The sequence below is a fragment of the Mobula birostris genome, chromosome 1, assembly GCF_030028105.1.
Source record: "Mobula birostris isolate sMobBir1 chromosome 1, sMobBir1.hap1, whole genome shotgun sequence".
NCBI lineage: Eukaryota > Metazoa > Chordata > Chondrichthyes > Myliobatiformes > Myliobatidae > Mobula > Mobula birostris.
In genome coordinates, this window is record NC_092370.1 from 38,510,265 (window position 1) to 38,533,243 (window position 22,979).

The 22,979-nt window shown below is 40.3% G+C and overlaps 1 protein-coding gene across 1 annotated transcript in view; it reads left to right on the forward strand.

Moving 5' to 3' along the window:
* cops5 (COP9 signalosome subunit 5) overlaps positions 1-22,389 on the forward strand; it is a 39,546-nt gene extending 17,157 nt beyond the window's left edge. The window contains exons 3-8 of the mRNA XM_072254313.1: positions 6,414-6,542; positions 7,611-7,676; positions 14,936-15,021; positions 15,894-16,005; positions 20,744-20,892; positions 21,282-22,389. Coding sequence (XP_072110414.1) covers positions 6,414-6,542; positions 7,611-7,676; positions 14,936-15,021; positions 15,894-16,005; positions 20,744-20,892; positions 21,282-21,372 — 633 coding nt within the window. The 3' untranslated portion in view covers positions 21,373-22,389. The remainder of the gene's footprint in view (positions 1-6,413; positions 6,543-7,610; positions 7,677-14,935; positions 15,022-15,893; positions 16,006-20,743; positions 20,893-21,281) is intronic.
* The last annotated feature ends 590 nt before the right edge of the window (positions 22,390-22,979 follow it).

Genomic DNA, 22,979 nt, shown 5'->3' on the forward strand with positions numbered 1-22,979 from the left:
CATTTTCCTCACATTCATGTGCCTATCTAAATGTCTCTTAAAAGTCCCTAATGTATCTGCCTCTACCACCACTCTATGCGTTATATTCAAGGAATCCACTCCTCTCTTTGTGTGGGGGGAGAAAAATTGCCTCTCACATCTCCTTTGAAATTACCCTCATTACCTTAAATGTATGCCCTCTGGTGTTAGAAATTTTAACCCTAGGAAAAAAATCCTGTCTGTCTGCTCTAACCATGCGTCCCATAATTTTTTGTCTAACCTCTCGTTATTGCACACCCCCTCTAATCCAGGCAACATTGTGGTAAGCCTCTTCTGCATCCTCTTCAGAGTCTCAATGTCCTTTCTATAATAGAGTGACCAAAACTGTATGCAATATTCCGGATGCAGTCTAACCAGAGTTTTATAAAGCTGCAACGTGACTTCCTGCCTTTTGAACTCAATGCCTTGACTAATAAAGGCAAGCATGCCATATGCTTTAACCATCCTATCAAACAGTGAGGCTGTGAACTTGGACTCCAAGATCCCTCTGCTCATCAACACTGTGAAAGGTCTTACCCTTAACAATGTACTCTCTTTTGCATTTGACCTACCAAAGTACAATACTTCACATTTAGCTGGGTTAATCTCCATCAGACATTTCTTTGCCCATATCTGCAACTGTAACCACATTGCAGCCATTTCTATATCCTGCAGTATTCTTTGCCAGTCTTCTGCGCTATTCACACCACTAATACTCATGTCATCTGCAAACTTAAAAAAACAGCCATCTACATTTTCATACAGATCATTTATATATATCATAAACAGCAGAGATCTCAGTACCAATCACTGCTGAATACTACTAATCACAGACTTCCAGCCTGAATCATGTCCCTTCAATCACTACCCACCCTCTCTTTTCTATGGACAAACCAGTTCTGAATCTATATGGCCAATTTACGATGCATCCCATGGATCTTAATCTTCTAGATGAGCCTTCCATGAGGGATCTTGTAAAACAGTTTACTAAAAAATCCATGTAGATAACATCCACAGCACAACCTTCATCAATTACCCTCATCACCTCATCAAAAAAAAAAATCAAGTTAGTAAGACACGATATGCTCTGCAACAAGCCATGCTAGCTCTCCCTAATTAGGCTGTGGTTTTCCCATGCTTGTAAATCCAATCCTTAAGAATTGTCTCCAGTAGCTTCCCTACCACTGACATCAGACGTTCCGATCCAGGATTATCATAAGACCGTAAGACATAGAAGCAGAATTAGGCCATCTGGTCTATGGAGTCTACTCCGCCATTCAATCATGGCTGATCCGTTTTTATTTTATCTCCTCAACCGCAGTTTCCGGCCTTCTCCCCGTAACCTTTGATGCCATGTCCAATCAAGAACCTATCAGTCTCTGCCTTAAATACACCCAACGACCTAGCCTGCACAGCTGCATGTGGCAATGAAATACCACAAATTCACCACACTTAGGCTAAAAAAATCTTGCCTATCCTAAGGCTGTGCCATCTTGTCCTAGACTCTCCCACCATGGTATCTCGTATGATAACCCTTTTATACCTGGAATCATCCTTGTGAACCTCCTCTGGACCATCTCCAATGCCAGCACATCCTTTCTAAAATGAGGAGCCCAAAATTGTTCACAGTAGTCAAGGTGAGGCCTCAGCAATATCTTATAAAGCCTCAGCATCACATCCTTGCTCTTGTATTCTGGACCTCTTGAAATGAATGATAACATGGCATTTACCTTCCTCACCACCACCTCAACCTGCAAGTTAGCCTTCAGAGTGTTCTGCACAAGGACTCCAAGTCCTTCGCATCTCAGATTTTTGGATTTTCTCCCCATTTAGAAAATAGTGTGCACATTTATTTCTAACCCAAAGTGCATGACCATACATTTTCCAAGTATACAACATCCACCGCATCCCCTTTATCTATCCTTTATCTCCTCAAAGAGTTCCAACAGGTTCGTCAGGCAAGATTTTCCCTGAAGGAACCATGCTGACTTTGTCCTATCTTGTCCTTTGGCACCAACTACTCCATCACCTCATCCTTAACAATTGATTCTAACATCTTCCCAATCACTGAGGTCAGGCTAACTGGTCTATAATTTCCTTTCTGCTGCCTTTTCCCTTTCTTAAAGTGTGGAGTAATATTTTGCAATTTTTCAGTTCTTAGGCACCATGCCAGAGTCCAATGATTTTTGAAAGATCATTTCTAACGCTGCCTCTTTCAGAACCCTAGGATGCAGTTCCTCTGGTCCGGGTGACTTATGTACCTTTAGGCCTTCAGCTTTTTGAGCACCTTCTCTCTTGTAACAGTAACTGTACCTACTTCTCTTCCTTCACACACTACAACATCAGGCTTATGGCTAGTGTCTTCCACAGTGAAGACTGATGCAAAATACTCATTTAGTTCATCAGCCATCTCCTTGTCCCCTGTTATTATTTGTCCTGCCTCATTTTCTAGCGGTCCTATATCCACTCTCATTTCTCTTTTACTTTTTAACATACTTGAAAAAACTTCTGCTGTCCACTTTGACATTATTTGTTAGCTTGCTTTCATATTTCATTCTTTCCCTTCTAATGATTTTTTTTTGTTGCTCTCTGTAGGTTTTTATAAACTTCCCAATCCTCTATCTTCCCACCAATTTTTGCTTTGTTGTATGCCCTTTCTTTTGCTTTTACAATAGTTTTGACTTCCCTTGTCAGCCATGATTGTATTGTTTTACCATTTGAGTATTTCTTTGTTTTTGGAATATACGTGTACTGTACATTCCTTGTTTTCCCCAGAAACACACGCCATTGTTGCTCTGCTGACATCCCTGCCAGCAGCTCTTTCCAGTTTACTTTGGCCAACTCCTCTCTCATACCACTGTCATTTCCCTTACTCCACTGAAATACTGCTACATCAGACTTTACTTTCTCCCTATCGAATTTCAAGTTGAACACAATCATATTGTGATCACTGGTTCCTAAGGGTTATTTTACCTTAAGCCCCCTAATTGCCTCCAGTTCATTACATAACACCCAATCTAGTATAGCTGATCCTCTAGTAGGCTCAATGACAAACTGCTCTAAAAAGCTATCTCTTAGGCATTCAACAAACTCACACTCTTGAGATCCATTACCAACCTGATTTTCCTCAATCGACCTGCATGTTATAATCTCCCATGACTACCATAACATTGCCCTTTTGACACACCTTTTCTATTTCCTGTTGTAGCCTGTGGTCCACCTCCCAGCCACTCTGAGGCCTGTATATAACTGCTATCAACGTCCTTTTACCCTTGCAGTTTCTTAACTCAACCCACAAGGATTCAACATCTTTCGATCCTATGTCACATCTTTCCACTGATTTGATGCCATTCTTTACCAGTAGAGCCACACCACCCCCTCTGCCTACCTTCCTATCTCTCCAATGTAATGTGTAACCTTGGACATTCAGTTCCTAACTACAGCCATCCTTCAGCCATGATTCAGTGATGGCCACAACATCATACCTGGCAATCTGTAATATTGCAACAAGATCATCTGCCTTATTTCTTGTACTGACTCTGCATCCCTAATGATTTGATACTCAGCCTATTGGCTGCAACTAAGTCCCAGCACCTGCCTTCCCTTCCTGACAATCTGACTGCACACTATCTTTACTTTTTTACCATCTGTCCTTTCCTGAGTTCCTTCATTCCAGTTCCCACCCCCCTGCCAAATTAGTTTAAATCCTCCCCAACAGCTCTAACAAACCTGCCTGCAAGAATATTGGTCCCCCTCAGGTTCAGGTGCAACCTGTCACTTTGAACAGGTCATACCTCCCCCAGAAGAGATCCCAGTTATCCAAGAACCTGAAGCCCTGACCCCTGCACCAGCTTCTCAGCCATGCATTTATCTGCCAAATCATCCTATTTCCCTGGTTCTTTTGAATAGTGGAACATTAGCTCCTCAAGAATCCTAGATCTGATATGAAAACAGATATTTATCTATTAACTGGGCATGATCCAGCTGGAACTTTAAGGGTTAGATTAATTTGTCCTTCATTTTTTTTCATCTTGCTGCAAGATGGAAAACATGCATTTGGTCAGCAGATGGCACTATTAATCAGCTGCTAATAGGTAATGAACAAAAGTTGGATTTGAAACATCTTCTACGAAAGTTAAGTGTTGTTGGACCTCTTTAAAATTATGTATTATGAAGAACTATGAGTAATATAATTTAGGATTACGCCTATTACTTTTATATTTAACATGTTATATTTTAGAAAGAGAAGTGGTTTGAAACTGACCCTTCCTATTTTCAGGCAGTTAAACTGTAATAAATCCATAGGCTGCAAATACTAGATAAACTCCATCACACAACTAATCTCTGCTTTAAACTTGGTATTATCAAAATATACTATTTAAAATATTGATAAAAATAACAAGCACATATTTTTATACATCAGTACAAATAAAATTATTTTTCAAAAAGTTAGTCACATTTGTAAAGAGAGAAATCCACCTATTTGTTCATTATGACCAGTCAAGAGTACTTTACATTTGTCCCATTTTCAAGCTTCTGGCTTATGATTCATCAGGTATTCATCCAGTAACTTGTAAATGTATTGAGGGTTTTTACCTCACTTACCCCAATGGGTATTGAATTTCAGATGTTGCACCCCTCCCCCCCCCCATCATTGTTTAAGTCAGTGGTCCCCAACCTCCGGGCCGCGGACCGATGCGTTGCCGTGAAGAATGCAGCGGTAGCCGGAACACGCCCAGGATATCTTTAAGAAAAAAGCGGAAATAAACAAGCTAGTTAATTAGGTGCTGCCCGGCACGTAAATGTCAGTCCAGATCAGAGGCAACACAATCGGCAATCGCCTGTGATCTGGGCTGACATTTACGTACCGGGCGGCACCTAATCAATTAGCTTGTTTATTTCGGCTTTTTTTTAAAGATGTGCTGGGTGCATTCTGGCTACTGCTGTACTGCTGCATTCTTCACGGCAATGTATCGGTCCGTGGCCTGGAGGTTGTGGACCACTGGTTTAAGTGAAACAATTTTCTTCATTTTGTTTTCTCCAACTCCATTGAAGCTTGTCACTAAAATATTACCAAGGTCTTTTTGTAGTAGTGTAAAATCTTTTGAATCAAAAAACCATTAGGGATTCTGGAGAATATTCTCAGATTTGCATGTCCTCAAAAAATCATTACCGTCCTTCAGCAGTTACTTGATCACATTCCACACCGTGTATTTTTGTAAATCAGTTCACCATAGACCTCATCCTAGTGCACACTAAGGTCAAGTAAGATTGTGATTCAATATTTTGGACAAGTACCTCCAACACCATAACTGAAAAGTTGCTCTATTTCCACTGGCAGAGTGGATGAACCAATATCTATGCCTTTGCATGTGCCAAAATCCCTAATTAGGGTTTCTAATCATGTTCAATGAGCTCTATTCAATGCACAATGTGATCCACCACAAGCACTCTACTCCAGATTGTGTCATAGCAAGTGATTTACAGGAGAACAGAGAAAATACTTCATTCCAGTCTGTGCTATAGAGATGCTGGGTAGTGCAGACTTTGGCAATGTCCGAGAGAGAATGGTAGGTGGGATGAGGCTACTGTTGCAATAACAATCTGGGTGTCTGCCACCTTGAGCCCATCCAGGAAACCTGGAGCCACCGTGCTGTCCTGTTAAGCATCACCCTCATAACCTGGAGCAGGCCCTTCAGCCCACTGTCCACCCAGATCATCATGATCAGACATGATGATCCTATTTTACTCACCTGTTTCCATCGTAGAGATGCAGTTGGCGTAACACTATTACTGTGCCAGCAACCCAGGTTTAATTCTGCTCCTGCCTGTGGAGACTTTGTATATTCACTCCACAGCAGCCTGAGTTTCCCGCCACGATTCAGGGACATGCAGGTTCGTAGTTTAATTGGTCACTTGATGTGTAGTTGGCAGCACAGGCTCATTGAGCAAGAAAGGCCTGTTACTGGGTTATGTATCTAAATACATTAAATTAGATGTTTCAAGACAACCCTGGGAGGAACAACAAAGGTAACGTTATCACCAGTTCATGTGAATTACTTGGCAAAGACCACAGACACCCCTGGGAAGGTGCCCAGTGCTTCAAGTCTCACTGGAAGCTTGCAGTGGCAGAGCAATAAGAGCACAACAACCCAAAGAACCCAGCCACCTGCTCTGTCAAGGTCCCCCCTTATCACCTGTACTCCTGCATTAATAATTTTTGGAACCACCAAGTGAAGAGCAGAATCCTTTTTGCTACAGATACTAACTCTCTTGCTATTTCTGGCACACTTAAGTTTTAAACAAAAACTTTGTTTTATTTTGTGCTTATAAATTTAAATTTAGTACTTTACATAATTGTGTGCTTATTTAAATTTATTTTGCATCTTCTCTAGGTAGGACGTCTTGAGAATGCAATTGGTTGGTATCATAGTCATCCAGGTTATGGATGTTGGCTTTCAGGAATTGATGTTAGCACTCAGATGTTGAATCAACAGTTCCAGGAACCATTTGTAGCCGTGGTGGTATGTATTTTACATCTACATCTGACTATATATAACTGCATAATCTGGAGTGACACTCAAAATGCTGGAGAAACTCAGCAGGTCAGGCAGTATCTATGGAGAGGAAAAAACAGTTGATGTTTTGGGCTGAGACACTTTGTCAGCACTGGAAAGGAAGGGGGTGGAAGACAGAATAAGGAGGTGGAGGAGGGGAAGGAATATAATGTGATAGGTGAGGGGCAAGGTGGTGAGTGGGGGAGGGGGATAAAGTAAGAAGCTAGGAGATAATAGGTTGAAGATGTAAATGGCTGGAGAAGGAATTTGATAGGAGAGGACAGTGGAAAATGAGGGAAAGGGAAGGAGGAGGGGCATCAGAGGGATGTGTGGGCAGGTGAGGAGAAGAGAAGGGGGTGACAGGGGGAACCAGAATGGGAAATGTTCCAAGAAAGATGTGGAGGAGTGAGAAATTGTTGGACGTTAGAGAAATCAATGTTTATACCATCAGTTTGGAGGCTGCTCAGATGGAGATTATGTGCATTATGTCTTTTTAATTCAGAGTTTCTTGGGGTATGTAAATCCTCACCTTGAGGTTTCTTCAGCTTGCAATATCAACAGACAAGCAGAATTTTCCATATTGTTCAAATAATATCAGCTTCATTCTACAGTGATATTTCAAATTAAAGAATTCTTAGCTCAAAAGAAAGTTGTTGGCCCATTCCTTGCCTTTTCATATAACCCATTGGTTATTCTTTCTGGTTATTTTGATTTTTTTTCTCTTTTTTTTTGTATATGTTAGAAGTGGGAATCTCTTGTTTTTGGTTACTGACCTTTTTTTGTTTTCAATGTAATAGATATTCAGCTCTTAAATACAGCCTTTCATAATTAGCATCATCACATTTTGCTTTAATTGTGAAAAAGTGACTACATTTAACATGTGTATAGATGGTGCAATGGTTTGTATTGTATGCTATTCCAGTGAATTATTTATGTACCAGTTTGTGTGTGCATAAGCATTTCAGTAACTTTTTATTTTTAGTGCTTTGTTCAGATTGTGTTTTTATTGAATATTACTTTCTCTCTTTTTTAAAGATTGACCCTACAAGAACGATATCAGCTGGAAAAGTGAACCTAGGTGCTTTTAGGACATATCCAAAGGTAAATGTTTCTTCCTTTCCTTTCCTGCCCATTTTCTCCATTTTCTTTCTATCTGATTTATAGTGAAAAATTATTCAGCCCCCGCAACTGTTTTCACATGTTACTGTCTCATTTTGTAAATTTAAAATATATTAAAGCAGGATTTTTGAGCTGATACCAATGGTTCATTTTAATATCAGAGAATGATATTCTCTGTGGATATCATTCTGTGTGGGTGAGTGTGTGCCCAGAAAGACTTACTCTACATTCCCAAACCAGAGGCCGTGGATGAACCAGGAGGTACGTCATCTGCTGAAGGCTAGATCTGTGGCATCCAAGTCTGGTGACCCAGGCTTATACCAGAAAACCAGGTATGATTTGTGGAGGGCTATTTCAAGGGTGAAGAGCCAATTTCAAGCGAGGTTGGAGGCAAGATCGGATGCACGGCACTTCTGACAGGATCTGCAAGATGTTACTTCCTACAAAGCAAAACCCAAAAGCCTGAATGGTAGCGATGCTTCACTACCAGATGAACTCAACGTCTTCTATGCATGCTTTGAAAGGGAGAACGCCACTACAGCTGTGAAGATCCCTGCTGTACCTGATGATCCTGTGATCTCCATCTCAGAGGCTGATGTTAGGCTGTCTTTAAAGAGAGTGAACTCTCACAAGGTGGAAGGTCCTGATGGAGTACCCAGTTAAGCTCTGAAAACCTGTGCCAACCAACTAGTGGGAGTACTCAAGGACATTTTCAACCTCTCACTGCTGTGGGCAGAAGTTCCTACTTCAAAAAGGCAATAATTATACCAGTGCTTAAGAATAATAATGTGGGCTGCTTTAATGACTATCGCCCAGTAGTACTCATGTCGACAGTGATGAAATGCTTTGAGAGGTTGGTCATGACTAGACTGAACTCCTGCCTCGGCAAGGACCTGGACCCAGTGTAATTTGCCTATCGCCACAATAGGTCAACAGAAGACGCAATCTCAATGGCTCTTCACACGGCTTTAGACCGCCTGGACAACACAAGCACCTACATCAGGATGCTGTTCATCGACTGTAGCTCAGCATTTAATACCATCATTCCCACGATCCTGTATGAGAAGTTGCAGAACCTGGGCCTCTGCAATTGGATCCTCGACTTCCTAACCAGAAGACCACAATCTGTGCAGATTGGTGATAGCGTATCCTCCTCGCTGACTATCAACACTCACACACCTTAGGGGTGTGTGCTTAGCCCACTGCTCTACTCTCTATAAACACATGACTGTGTGGCTAGGTATAGTTCAAAAAACCATCTTTAAACTTGTTGACGATACAATCATTGTTGGTAGAATCTCAGATGGTGACAAGAGGGCATACAGGAGTGAGATATGCCAACTAGTGGAGTGGTGCCACAGCAACAACCTTGCACTCAACAGCAGTAAGATGAAAGAGCTGATTGTGGAATTCCAGAACGGTAAGACGAAGGAACACATACCAATCCTCATAGAGGGATCAGAAGTGGAGAGAGTGAGTAGTTTCAAGTTCCTGGGTGTCAAGATCTCCGAGGATCTAACCTGGTCCGAACATATCATAAAGAAGACAAGACAATGACTATACTTTATTAGGAGTTTGAAGAGATTTGGCATGTCAACAAATGCACTCAAAAACTAAGGAAAGGGGGATGAATACTTTTAAACTGCTGATATTTCAGTTGATTGTGGCTGAGAGAGACATTGTGTCTTAGATCACTTTACTGATACAAATTTGCAGTATGGGCAGTATGGGGAAATCACATTCAATGGAATAAAATTGTTGCAAGAGGTTGGGAAATGTTACGAAATAAGTATGGACAATCTGGGGGAAAGATCAGAAAGATCAAAATCAGAGAAACAGGAATCCAGTTGAAGGACCTCTCAAAATTTACTGGCAAAGTTCAGAGTAAAATTATATTTCATATAATTTCATATAATTTCATAAGTACATATATTTCACCATATACAGCCCTGAGATTCATTTTCTTATGGGCATTCACAGTAAATACAAGAAGCACAATAGAATCAATGAAAGACCGCCCTCAACAGGGTGGACAAACAATCAATGTGCAAAACTGTGCAAGTATAAAAGGGGAGAAAAAAAGAACATAAGAAATAGGAGCAGGAGTAGGCCATCTGACCCATCGAGCCTGCCCCGCCATTCAATAAGATCATGGCTGATCTGTCTGTAAACTCAGCTCCAACTACCTGCCTTTTCCCCACAACCCATAATTCCCTTACTATGTAAAAACCTATCTAACTGTATCTTAAATATATTTAGTGAAGAAACCTCAACTGCTTCCCTGGGCAGAGAATTCCACAGTTACACCACTCTCTGGGAAAAAGTTTCTCCCCATCTCCGTCCTAAATCATCTTCCCTGAATCTTGAGGCAATGTCCCCTAGTTCTAGTCTCACCTACTGATGGAAACAACTTTCCTACTTCTATCTTATCTATCCCTTTCAAAATTTTGTATGTTTCTATAAGATCCCCTCTCATGAACAAGCACTCCCAATTCCCTCTGCACAACAGCATGCTGCAATCTTTCACCATTTAAATAATAATCTGCTTTTCTATTATTACTTCCAAAGTTGGTGATCTCGCATTTACCAATGTTGTATTCCATCTGACAGACCTTGGCCCACTCACTTAACCTATCTATATCCCTCTGCAGACTCTCCACATCCTCCGTACAATTTGCTTTTCCACTCAGTTTAGTGTCATCAGCAAATTTTGCTCTCTTTCCTACTTTCTTATCTATCCCTGTCAAAATTTTGTGTTTCTATAAGATCTCCTCTCATTCTGAATTCTAGAGAGTATAGTCCCAGGCGACTCAATCTGTCCTCATAGGTTAACCCTTTCATCCCTGGAATCAACCTGGTGAACCTCCTCTGCACTGCCTCCAAAGCCAGTATATCCTTCAAGTATGGAGACCAGAACTGCACACAGTACTCCAGGTGCAGCCTCACCAGTACCCTCTATAGTTGCAGCATGACCTCCCTGCTCTTGAATTCAATCCCTCTTACAATGAAGGCCAACATTCCGTTTGCCGCCTTGCAGAAGAGGAAAGCCCTTAACTCCGAGTGGCGTCATGGAGACGCCGTCATGACGGCATTTTTTTTTTTAGCAGGCTTTCTTATTTTCACGAGGCCGAGTTTCCAGCTCAACACTCTACCCAGCACAGATGAAAAGCATGCAAGGGAGCCGGTGGGATTTGAACCCGGAAGCTTTCACTCCAAAGTCTGGCGCTGATGCCACTACGCCACCAGCCAGCAGTTTGCCTTCTTAATAACCTGTTATACTTGCAAGCCAACTTTTTGCAATTCATGAACAAGCACTCCCAAGTCCCTCTGCCCAACAGCATGCTGCAATCTTTCACCATTCAAATAATAATCTGCTCTTCTATTATTCCTTCCAAAGTGGATGATCTCACATTTACCAACGTTGTATTCCATCTGCCAGACCCAAGCCCACTCACTCCACATCCTCTGTACAATTTGCTTTTCCACTCAGTTTAGTGTCATCAGCAAATTTTGCTACATTACACTCAGTCCCCTCTTCCAAATCATCAATGTAAATGGTAGACAGCTGTGGGCCCAGCACCGACCCCTGCGGCACCCCACTCACTACCGACTGCCAACTGGAGAAACACCCACTTATACCAACTCTCTGCCTTCTGTTGGTTAACCAATCCACTATCCATGCCAATACACTTCCTCCGATTCCATGCATCGGTATCTTATTTATAAGTCTCTCATGCGGCACCTTACCGAATGCCTTCTGGAAATCCAAGTATGCAACATCCACCTGTTCCCCTCTATCCACTGCACTCATTATGTCCTCAAAGAACTCCAGTAAGTTTGTCAAACAGGACCTGCCCTTTCTGAATCCATTCTTTACTATTTCTTCCTTAATGACAGCTTCAAGCATTTTCCCAACTACAGTTGTTAAGCTAACTCGCCTATAGTTGCCCGTCTTTTGCCTACACACTTATTTAAAAAGTGGCGTGACATTTGTTGTCTTCCAATCCGCCGGGACCTGCCCAGGGTCTGGAGAGTTTTGATAAATGATTACCAACGCATCTACTGTGACCTCTGCCAATTCCTTCAGCACCCTGGGATGCATCCCATCAGGACCAGGGGACTTACCTACCTTCAGGCCCTCTAGTTTGCTTATCACTACCTCTTTAGTGACAGTGATTTTATCAAAGTTCTTTTGTACTTTGTACTTTATTGTCGCCAAACAATTGGTACTGTAAATCATCACAGCGATATTTGATTCTGTGCTTCCCACTCCCTGGATTACAAATATTAAATATTAAAAATAGTTAAAATTAGTAAATATTAAAATTTTAAATCATAAATCATAAATAGAAAATAGAAAAATGGAAAGTAAGGTAGTGCAAAAAAACGGAGAGGCAGGTCCGGATATTTGGAGGGTCCGGCCCAGATCCAGGTCAGGATCCATTCAGCGGTCTTATCACAGTTGGAAAGAAGCTGTTCCCAAATCTGGCCGTACGAGTCTTCAAGCTCCTGAGCTTTCTCCCGGAGGGAAGAGGGACGAAAGGTGTGTTGGCTGGGTGGGTCGTGTCCTTGATTATCCTGGCAGCACAGCTCCGTCAGCGTGCAGTGTAAAGTGAGTCCACGGACGGAAGATTGGTTTGTGTGATGTGCTGTGCCATGTTCATGATCTTCTGCAGCTTCTTTCGGTCTCGGACAGGACAACTTCCATACCAGATTGTGGTGCACCCTAGAAGAATGCTTTCTACGGTGCATCTATAAAAATTAGTGGGGGTTTTAGGGGACAGGCCAAATTTCTTTAGTTTTCTTAGGAAGTAAGGGCACAGGTGGGCCTTCTTGGCAGTGAACTCTGCTTGGTTGGACCAAGTCAGGTCATTTGTGATATTGACCCTGAGGAACTTAAAGCTTTTGACCTGTTCCACTTGCGCACCACCGATGTAAATTGGGTTGTGCGGTCCGCTACTCCTTCTGAAGTCAACAACCAATTCCTTCGTCTTGCTTATGTTGAGGGATAGGTTATTGTCTTCGCACCATGCCACCAGGTTCTTAATTTCCTCTCTGTACTCAAACTCATCATTACCCGAGATACGGCCCACAATTCTTACCTCCCATTTCATCCATAACATCCTTCTTTGGCATATTAGACGTGTCCTCCACTGTGAGGACCAATACAAAATAGTCTTTCAATCCCTCAGCCATTTCCTTATCACCCAATATCAATTTCCCCTTCTCGTCTTCCAAGGGACCTAGGTTGACTTTAGCCACCCTCTTCCGCTTTATATATTTATAAAAACTTGTGCTATTTGTTTTTATATTTTGTGCTAATTTACTTTCATACTCTGTCTTCCCTTTCCTTATTTCTTGTTTAGTTGCTCTGTTGCCTTTTAAAGTTTTCCCAGTCCTCCACCCTCCCACTACTCTTTGCGACTTTGTACACATGCGCTTTTAATTTGATACTATCTTTTATTTCCTTATTTATCCAAGGCTGGCTCTCCCCACACTTACTGTCCTTACTTTTGACTGGAATGCACTTTTGTTGAGCACTGTGAAAAACCTCTTTGATTTCACCTGTCAACTCTTTGATCTCAACTGTCCTACCAAGTAGCCTGTGCTCCCAATCCACATTAGCCAACTCCTCCCTCATCCTGTTGTAGTCTCCCTTGTTCAAGCATTATACACTAGTTTTAGATCTAACTATTTCATCCTCCATCTGAATGCGAAATTCAATCATACTGTGATCACTCTGTCTAAGAGGATCCCTGACTACAAGATCGTTAATCTTACCTGACTCATTGCACAGGACTAGATCTAAGGTAGTATTTTCCCTTGTAGGTTCACCAACATGCTGCTCAAGAATGCTATCATGGATGCATTCTATGAAGTCCTCAAGACTTCCTTGACCAACCTGATTCACCCAATCTATGTGGAAGTTAAAATCCCCCATGACAACTGCCGTTCCATTCTTACAAGCATCAGTTATTTCTTGGTTAATCGCCTCTGCCACCGCAATATTTTTGTTAGGAGGCCTATAGACAACACCCACCAGTGATTTTTTTTCCCTTTACTATCCAGATGGACAGCATTCTGCTCTGTAGATCTTATGTCATCTCTCACGATTGCCCTGATCTCATCCCTAATCAAGAGCACCACCCCACCTCCTCTGCCTTCCTGCCTATCTTTCCGTATTACCTGATACCCTTGGATATTTAATTCACCGTCATCTTCACCTTGCAACCAGGTGAAAGAAAGAATAACAATAAATAAATAAGAACATGAGATAGAGTTCTTGAAAGTGAATCCATAAGTTGTGGGAACAGTTCAGTGATGTTGATAAAGTTATTCCCTCTGGTTTCAACAGCTTGATGGTTCATTAGTAATAACTGTTCCCAGGTGTGGGTCCTTAGGCTCCTGTATCATCTTCCTGATGGCAGTAGCCAAAAAAGAGCATAGCCTGGATGATGGATTCTGCTTTCCTGTAACAGCATTCCATGTAGATGTGCTCAATGGTGGGCATGGTTTTATCTGTGTAAGAGTGGGCTGTATCTGTTACCTTTTGTAGGCTTTTCCATACAAGAGCATTGGTGTTTTCATACCAGGCCATGATGCAACCAGTCAGTATACTCTGCACCACACGTGCATAGAAGTTTGTAAAAGTTTTAGATGACATGTCGAATCTTCACCAACTCCTAAGAAAGTAGAGGTGCTGCCAAGCTTTCTTTGGAATGGCACTTGCATGCTAGACTTAGGGACAGATCCACTGAAATGATAACACCAAGGGATGTAAAGTTGCTGACCGTTTCTACCTCTGATCCTCCAATGATAACTGGCTCATGGAACTCTGGTTTCCCCCTCCTGGTCAATAACCAGCTCCTCGGTCTTGCTGATACTGAGTAAGAGTGGCACCACTCAGCCAGGTTTTCAGTCTCCCTCCTATATGCTGATTCATCACCACCTTCAATTCAGCCAACAACAGCGGTGTTGTCAGCAAATTTAAATATGGGATTGGAGCTGTGCTTGGCCTCACAGACATAAGTATAAAGCAAGTAGAGCAGGGGACTGAGGTCACAGCTTTATGGTGCACCTGTGCCAATGGAGATTGTTGACAATCTGAACTGAACTAGTTGCTAGAATTTGTTTAAATGAGACAGTAGATGTTATTGTTCAGTTCCATTTTTTGTGTGAAAGAAAATAAATTTTAAAAAGATGCCTAAAATATCTTGAAAATATTTCTTAATTTAACGCAGGGTTATAAACCACCTGATGAGGGTCCTTCAGAATATCAGACTATTCCACTTAACAAAATAGAGGATTTTGGTGTACACTGCAAACAGTAAGTAACACCCTGTGAAGTGTTTGTCATCAGTGCATTTGTTTCTCAATAATATGTTGAATTTATTTGACTCTCATTTCCTTTAAAAGTATTATGTTTCAATCTGACTCACTGTAGCTAAGGTCCTACAGAGTACATTTTTAAAAATTAATTTCTTTGAGACTTGCAACTCCATTTATTGCCCATCTCTAATTGCTCTTGAAAAGTGTCTCTTACAGAGCCATTCCAGGGAGAATCATTTGTATCAGTTATATTGAGTAAGAGGATATGTTGATCTGTGCATGGAAATGACACCAGGACTCTGGATTTTTTTTAGGAGTAGAATAACATTTTTATTTTAAGGCTTTCTGGTTCTTAAGTTTAAATATCTTTAGTGGAACATAATCTCAAGGAAATAACTAAGTAAATCATAAAAATCTTCACATTTTAGAATTTGAGTTTCATTTTTATAATATATTTGGATTTGTTTAAAATAGTTAAATGGTAAAACATTGGAAATTTGGGAACCAAAATTGATTGGATTACAAATGGCCCTTAAATACAGATTGAGTATCTGGAGCTATGAGATACTACAGCTTTGGATACCATTGTGTAACCATCTAAATTATAAAAGTGAACATGGTAATTTATAAGGAAAGAATAAGGTGATGTAAGATTTTTATCATTAATCTATGTGCTCACGCTTCAAAACCTTATTACTTCTCATATTTATGTCAGTAGTTAACCATTATAAATTCCTATCTCCTAATTATGAAACTGATCATTAATTGGGGCCTTGCAAACTGAGGGATTTTATCAAAGAAGCGACACTGAAATTAGACCTTGTGGCCAAAAGTATTTTGGATTTGTATTGAAGAATCATTTTTCTTTAGGTATTATGCTCTTGAAGTTACATATTTTAAATCATCACTGGATCGTAAACTACTTGAACTTCTGTGGAACAAATATTGGGTGAACACGCTCAGTTCTTCAAGTCTACTCACAGTGAGTTGTCTCTGCTTCTGACCTGATTCATTTTTGAAATTGTGGCAAAACTAGTGTGAAAGTATATTCTCCTTTAACAGTATAATATTTCCTAGCTTCACCGCTTTCAGAAATCTTGTTTATCTATAGATTACTTTTTGGCCTAAATGCAACTTGGACATGGCATGCACATACTGCATACAAAAACTGGAACAGTGTTGTTTTGCTTTGTGCCCGAAACCAAGTTCATAGTATGAGTACTACCAGAAATTGAAGTAGGTTTCAACTCAGTTTTGGGGTAGGAGTGAAAATCATTAGAAATTTGTTCCTGTGTCCCAATTAGATCAGTTTCTTTGCAGAAAGCTGAAGCTGTTGTACCTATAGGTTTGGTTTAGACAAAATCCATACTTTGTGTAGGGCAATGGGGTTGGAAAGGAATACTGGGGAAAGCATTACTAACAATTTCTCAGTTTTTTGTTATACTTTTTGAGTTATGAATAATCTTAAGGGAAAGCAATGGCATAAAGCAGTAATTTACCTTGCACACAATCACTTCAAATTGGTTAATACGGAGGTAAGAGTTGAAGAAGATAAGTATCAGCTAGTAATTCATAGATAAGAGGTACTACAGATACTGGAAATCTAAAGCAATACACACAATGTGCTGGAGGAACTCAGCAGGTCAGGCATCATCTATGAATGGAAATAAACAGTCAACGTTTCAGGCTGAAGTGCTTCATCAGGACTGGAAAGAAAGGGGTAAGAGGTCAAAATAAGAAGGCAGGGAGAGGGGGAGAAAGAAGTCCAAGATAGCAGGTGATTATGTGAAACCGGGAGAGTGGGGCTTAAGTAAAAGCTGAGAGTTTGGTTCGTGTAAGTGATAAAGGGCTGGAGAAGGGGGAATCTGATAAGAGGACAGAGACCATGGAGGAAAGGAAAGGAGGTGACGGCAGATAAGAGGAGGTGTGAGAGGGAAACAAGAATGGGAAATTGTGAGGGGGGGGGTAATTACTGGAAGTTCAAGAAATCAGTGTTCATGCCATCAGGTTGGAGGCTACCCAGATAGAATATGAAGTGTTGCTCCTCCAATCTGAGTGTTACCTTATTGTGGCGGTAGAGGAGACCATGGACTAACATGTATTAATTAGACAGTAATTGCCTTTCTTACTTCCTCGCCCCCCCCCAACACTTTTTTTCCCTTTGCCTTGATGAAAACCTCAGTAACTTCCACTGTAATGTAAGATTTCAGTGTTAAATTACACATTAAAATAGACTAAATTACAGAATTCATATATGTATTTGCAATACTGAGTCATTTCTTCAGGAGAGGTCAAATGTGCACTGGAATATTATCTAAACTGTCAAGAGAGGTGTGGAAAACCTCTGACAATATTTCAATCTGCACTGGCTAGGGCAGTTGTTAGTAAGATTGAAGGAATGAACAAAGTAACAATAGACTTGTTGACCTAATATCAATGTGAGCAGTTATCTAGAAGTAATTTAGAGGGACATTTTAAAATCATTTAAAAAGGCATGATTTTTTTTTTGAGGTGGTTTGAAGAAGGGTCAGTGATGCAGGGAGAGGGTGGTGAAGAAGTCACATCCATCTTCTCCTAGAAAGGTCATAGATGATCCATCTTTGCGTTTTCCCAAGATTTCCACCACTGTAGAATCCAGTCTTCAGCTAATTCAGTTCATTTCACTATATATAAGACAAACAGATCAATTAAGGATGCTTTCTCCATGACTCTCCACATTGTATTGGAAAACCTGGAGCATAAGGACACCTATGCCAGAACACTTTTTATTGACTACGGTTCTACCTTCAACACCATACTCCCCAACAAGTTGACCATTAAACTATGCAATCTGGGACTCAATACATCAACTTGCAACTGGATTCTGGACTTTCTTACCAATTGCACTTCGACAGTCACATCAACCTCCCTGATCTTGACACTGGTGCACCACAAGGATGTGTACTAAGCCCACTGCTTCACATCCTTTTCACCCCTGATTGTGCCCCAGCCTATACCACCAAATCCATCATCAAATCTGAGTGACTGGATTAATTACAATTAACAATGAAAAAGCATACAGGGAGGAGATGCAGAAACTGTCTGAATGGTGCAATAACCGTAACCTTAACCTTAACAATAACCGTAACCTTCCACTCAACAGCAAAAAAAAATGATTATCAAGAAGATGTGAACAAGCTCCACTAATAATAAATGGTGAAGCAGTGGAAAGGGTTTCCAGCTTTAAGCTCTTGGGAGTGAATATTACAGAGGAGCTCTCTTGGACCTCCAAACACTTCCTTGATAGTAGGGATGGCTCAGCAGCACCTGTACTATCTTAGGAGTTTAAAGAGAGCAAATCTGCCCCAAAAGCTGCAGGTCAACTTCTATTGGTGTGCCATTGAGAGCATGCTGATCTACTGCATGACATAATGGTACACATAGCTGCAACAAGATCAACCAGAAAGCACTTCAACGAGTCATCAGGACAGCACAGAACATCATTGGAACACTACTACTAGATATCGAAACGATCTGCACGAGGGGTCCCCAACCTTTTTTATCCCTTGGACCAATACCATTAAGCAAAGGGTCTTGGACCCCAGGTTGGGATCCCTGATCTACACTTGCACTGTCGGTGGTGGGCTCGCCACATCGTGATGGACTCAACCCAACCCAGTAATCACCTGTTCAATTTCCTACCTTCGGGCAGAAGATGCAGAAATATCACTGCATGCACATCCAGACTGAAAAACAGCTTTCTTCCTCCCAGAGCTATCACGCAACTAAACAATGCCTCCCCCCCCCCCCACTTGCCCATAGTCCATAGGCACTACTGACAATCTCTTAAGTGCAATATGTGAGCATATGCAATATTTAGGTTTAAATGGGGCAACTACCTTCCTTTGATTTCAGAGCTTTGTTTTTTATAATTTCAGCTTTAATTCTTGATGCTATTTTATATTTAATTATTGTATTTTATAACATGGGCATGTGCAGTACTTCAATGGGACAGCCACTGTTTCTTTTAATTTTAGAGTTGTTTGTTTTTAATTCGGTTGTAACTTAGATGTCATTCTAAATAACTTGGAGATTATTTTAAATTTAGTCATTGTGTTTTTAGTAAATGAATTGCCAGTATGCTGTTTTGCACTGACTAGAGTAGCACTGCAGTTTTGTTGTCCTGAGCAATGACAGTAAAGCCCTAACTAACTAAAGTTTCATCTGCAGTGATATCAAGCATTGCTTACTCACTAGTAACCTGCTTCCCTGAGGCAAGGTGATAGTGATTGCCCATGAAATTGGGCATCAAGGGGAAAACACTCCAGTGGCTGAATTCCTGCCTCCAGAAATGATGGTTCTGTGTTGGAGTCAGTCATCCGAGCCCTAAGATATCAATGTAAGGGTTCCGTCAGGCAGTATCCCAGGCTTCATCACTGACCTTCCAATGATCACTAGGTTAGAAATGGGAATATTGAAAACTCCTCAGCAAAAGAAGCAGTCCTTGACTGCGCCAAGTGAAAGCTGGGTAATTGATGTGTGACAAGTAACATCTGTGCCACAAAATAGCAAGATTTTGATTTCCAACAATCTAGAGTTGACACTTAGTAATATTCTCATCACCAAGTATCCTGCTATCAAGGTCTTAAGGTTCAGCATTGACCAGCCATGTAAATATATAAATCTTGCAGCTGTAAGAACTGGGTATCCAAGGGCAAGTGACATCCAAAAGTGCATTCACCATCAACAGAGCACAAGTCAGAATGTTGATAGAATAATCTTCTCACCTGGATGACTGTGGCTGCAACAATACTCAATGAGCTAGACACTAGAAGAAAGCAGCTTTGTTGATTGGCACCACATCTACTGCATTATATATTCATTCCTTCACTATCAGTGCACCATAAATGCAATGTATACCATATTTAGAATGTATATAGCAACTATCGTGTACCTAGGCTTCTCTGAAAACACTTCCCAATCTCTACCCCTGAGGAACAGGCTTGGGAATGACTTCCATCTTCATCTCCATGTTGTGGACCATCCTGTCAATAAATGTATTGTTGTTTCCTCATTGTTGCTATGTCTAATTTGTGAAATGAATTTTACTTATCCTGAAGAGATTTGGAATTTTTAGTATTATTGGATGTTCATTAATAATACCATTCATTGAATGTTATTTTTTATATTATTAGTGTTGCTTGCAAAAATCAAGATGAAAGGTGTACATCATAATGAAAGGATGTGGGATACTTGAACGATGTGGGGTACTTCTACTATGCGCTCCTCATTTTGAAGTCATTAATTCATACAAAATTGGAGAGACTGTAGAAGCTGGAAAACTAGATCAACGCACACAGAATGCTGGAGGAACTCAGCAGAACTCATCTATCACCTGCCATCTCCTGCTGTTCCTTCTTCCCCTGCCCTGAATCTTTTTTTTTTTATAAATTCTGGCTCTGCACCCTTCCTTTCTAGTCCTGACGAAGGGTCTCAGCCTGAAATGTCGACTGTTCATTTTCCTCCGTAGAAAATGCCTGACTTGCCTCATTCCTCCAGCATTTTCTGTGTTGATTATTCATTTATATGGTTATTTCTTATAAACATTTATGCAATTTCTACAAGGAGAACTTACAAATTGATCATTTCTACATTGATTGGTATAGTGAATCATTTCAGTCTCTTTGCCTGTTGTATTTTAGAAAAATCTTATTATCTTCTGCCTGCACTTTTCACTGCAGAATGCTGATTACACCACAGGACAAGTTTTTGACTTATCTGAAAAGTTGGAACAGTCAGAAGCCCAGCTCGGTAGAGGTAGTTTTATGCTTGGTTTGGACACTCATGACAGAAAATCTGAAGACAAGTTGGCCAAAGCTACTCGAGATAGGTAATACATTTGTATTTTCAGCTTGTGTATAACTTAATATTTTGTTCCAAAAGTCTGTGATTAAAACTGCAGAATTAAAATGTACTCCCTCTTTTGGGAGTGGGAGGGCATTTGAATACTAGTGTACATATTAAGTTACAAGTGTAAACTTTGATTTTGTTAGGGAAGTCAGTAGAAGGAAAAAGGAAAAGACAATAATGTAGAAACTATTTTGCAGTAATGGTTATTCAAACCCACATTTTCTTGGTAGGATGTGATTGCTCTGTCTTTTTACCTGTCCGTGAAGTCCTTAGCCAATACTGGCATCTTCTATGATCATCAACTTGTGTGGAACCAAACAAGATTTTACTATTTACAACTTTTTCTATTTTACTTGTATTGTTTTTCAGCTGCAAGACTACCATAGAAGCCATACATGGTTTGATGTCTCAAGTAATTAAGGACAAACTTTTCAATCAGATCAATATACCTTCTGCATAAAGTACTGAAACCCATCAAAGAAAGCTTTAGTGGAATGTTCTTGTAATGCTTAAAGATACTCCAAATTCTTTAAATAGACAGTATCTATAATTGGTTCTCCAAGACATTGGAGACCTAATGTATTACTTTACAAACTATAGGCTGTTTTCTTAGCTTTCATTAGCCTGACTAGTAATTTTAACTAATATTGTCAAAATTTTGTAAAATGGCAGCTGTTATGGCAAAATACAGTGTAGTCCAAAATAGGGCGGGTGGGTGCGGTTGGAATATATTGATGGAGTTTCTCTAAGACAAATGAAGTGTGTTATTCATGTTATTAAATGATACTAATATTACCAGAGATTGCACTTTCATTTTGTTTTTTATTTTAATTACTTCAAAGATTCTTAGTGCTGAAACATATGCTGTTTTACAATCCACTCACTGAAATCTTCACACCTCCTTGATGTAGAGTTAATAAATGATACCTCTATTGCTTCCGTGGGCCTTTGTTCTCTTTCTAGGAGCAGCATCCCAGTCACATACTATATTTGGCGTTTTGCAAGTTTCTTCCAGACAGCTGATTTGCTTTTGAGTAATATCAATACAAACAAATTTGGCTCCAGGCTGGTTTGTTACTGAGTTTCTCATTGCAGTCTGAAGTGCACTGATTGAAAAGATGGTGGAAATGGATTTCAACATACTTTTCAAATGAGAATTGAATAAATGATTGAAAATGAAAGTTTGCTGAGTTAAACATAGAGATCCAGTGAACAGGTCCAATAATCCCAGATCTCTGTGAGACCAGTCACACAGACATTAAAGGCTTATCTGTTTCCTGTTGCTACGTTTTCTTTTCCCTATAGGCAACCTACAGGTGAGGCATCAATGTGAGTTAATTGGATCAAAGTGATTTCACATTCCTTAATTTTTTAAAAAAAATTAGTCACATCTAACAAAATAAAAGTTATTTTATTCCCTCCCTCTGGAAAAAGGGTTTGAGAGAAAAACAATTAGGTGAAATTATCTCTGAAACAGGAAAGGTATTATTTAGCCTAAAACTGTTTTCCTGTTTGCTTTGCAAAACAATTATATTAAAGCAGAAAATAAATCTTTGGTTCAATTGTCTTTATGCATTAGTCTGTACGTAAAGATAAAGATCTTAAAAGATTAGCTTTATTTTTATATAGTATGTACTTTGAAACATACAGTGAAAAGCACTGTTTACGTCGATGACCAACAGTCAGAGGATTGTGCTGGGGGCAGCCCACAAGTGCCACCAACATAGCATGCCCACATTTACAAAACCTAACCCCCATATCTTTGCAATGTGGGAGGAAACTGGAGCAGCTGGAAAACCCGTGCAGTCACAGAGAACTTACAGACTGCAGTGAAAATTGAACCCAGATTGGTGATCGCTGGCACTATAAAGTGTTCTGTTAATCGCTATGCTACTGTGTCGTCCCTAATATACTTTAGTACATTTTATTTCATTCCATCCCATTTAAACCACCATGGAACAGCCAAGTGTGTTTTCAATTAGTCAATGTTTACTTCATTTCCTTTAGAAAAAGGTTAGTACTTGTAGAACACTAACATCATGAATGCTAAATGTTATTTTTAGAAAG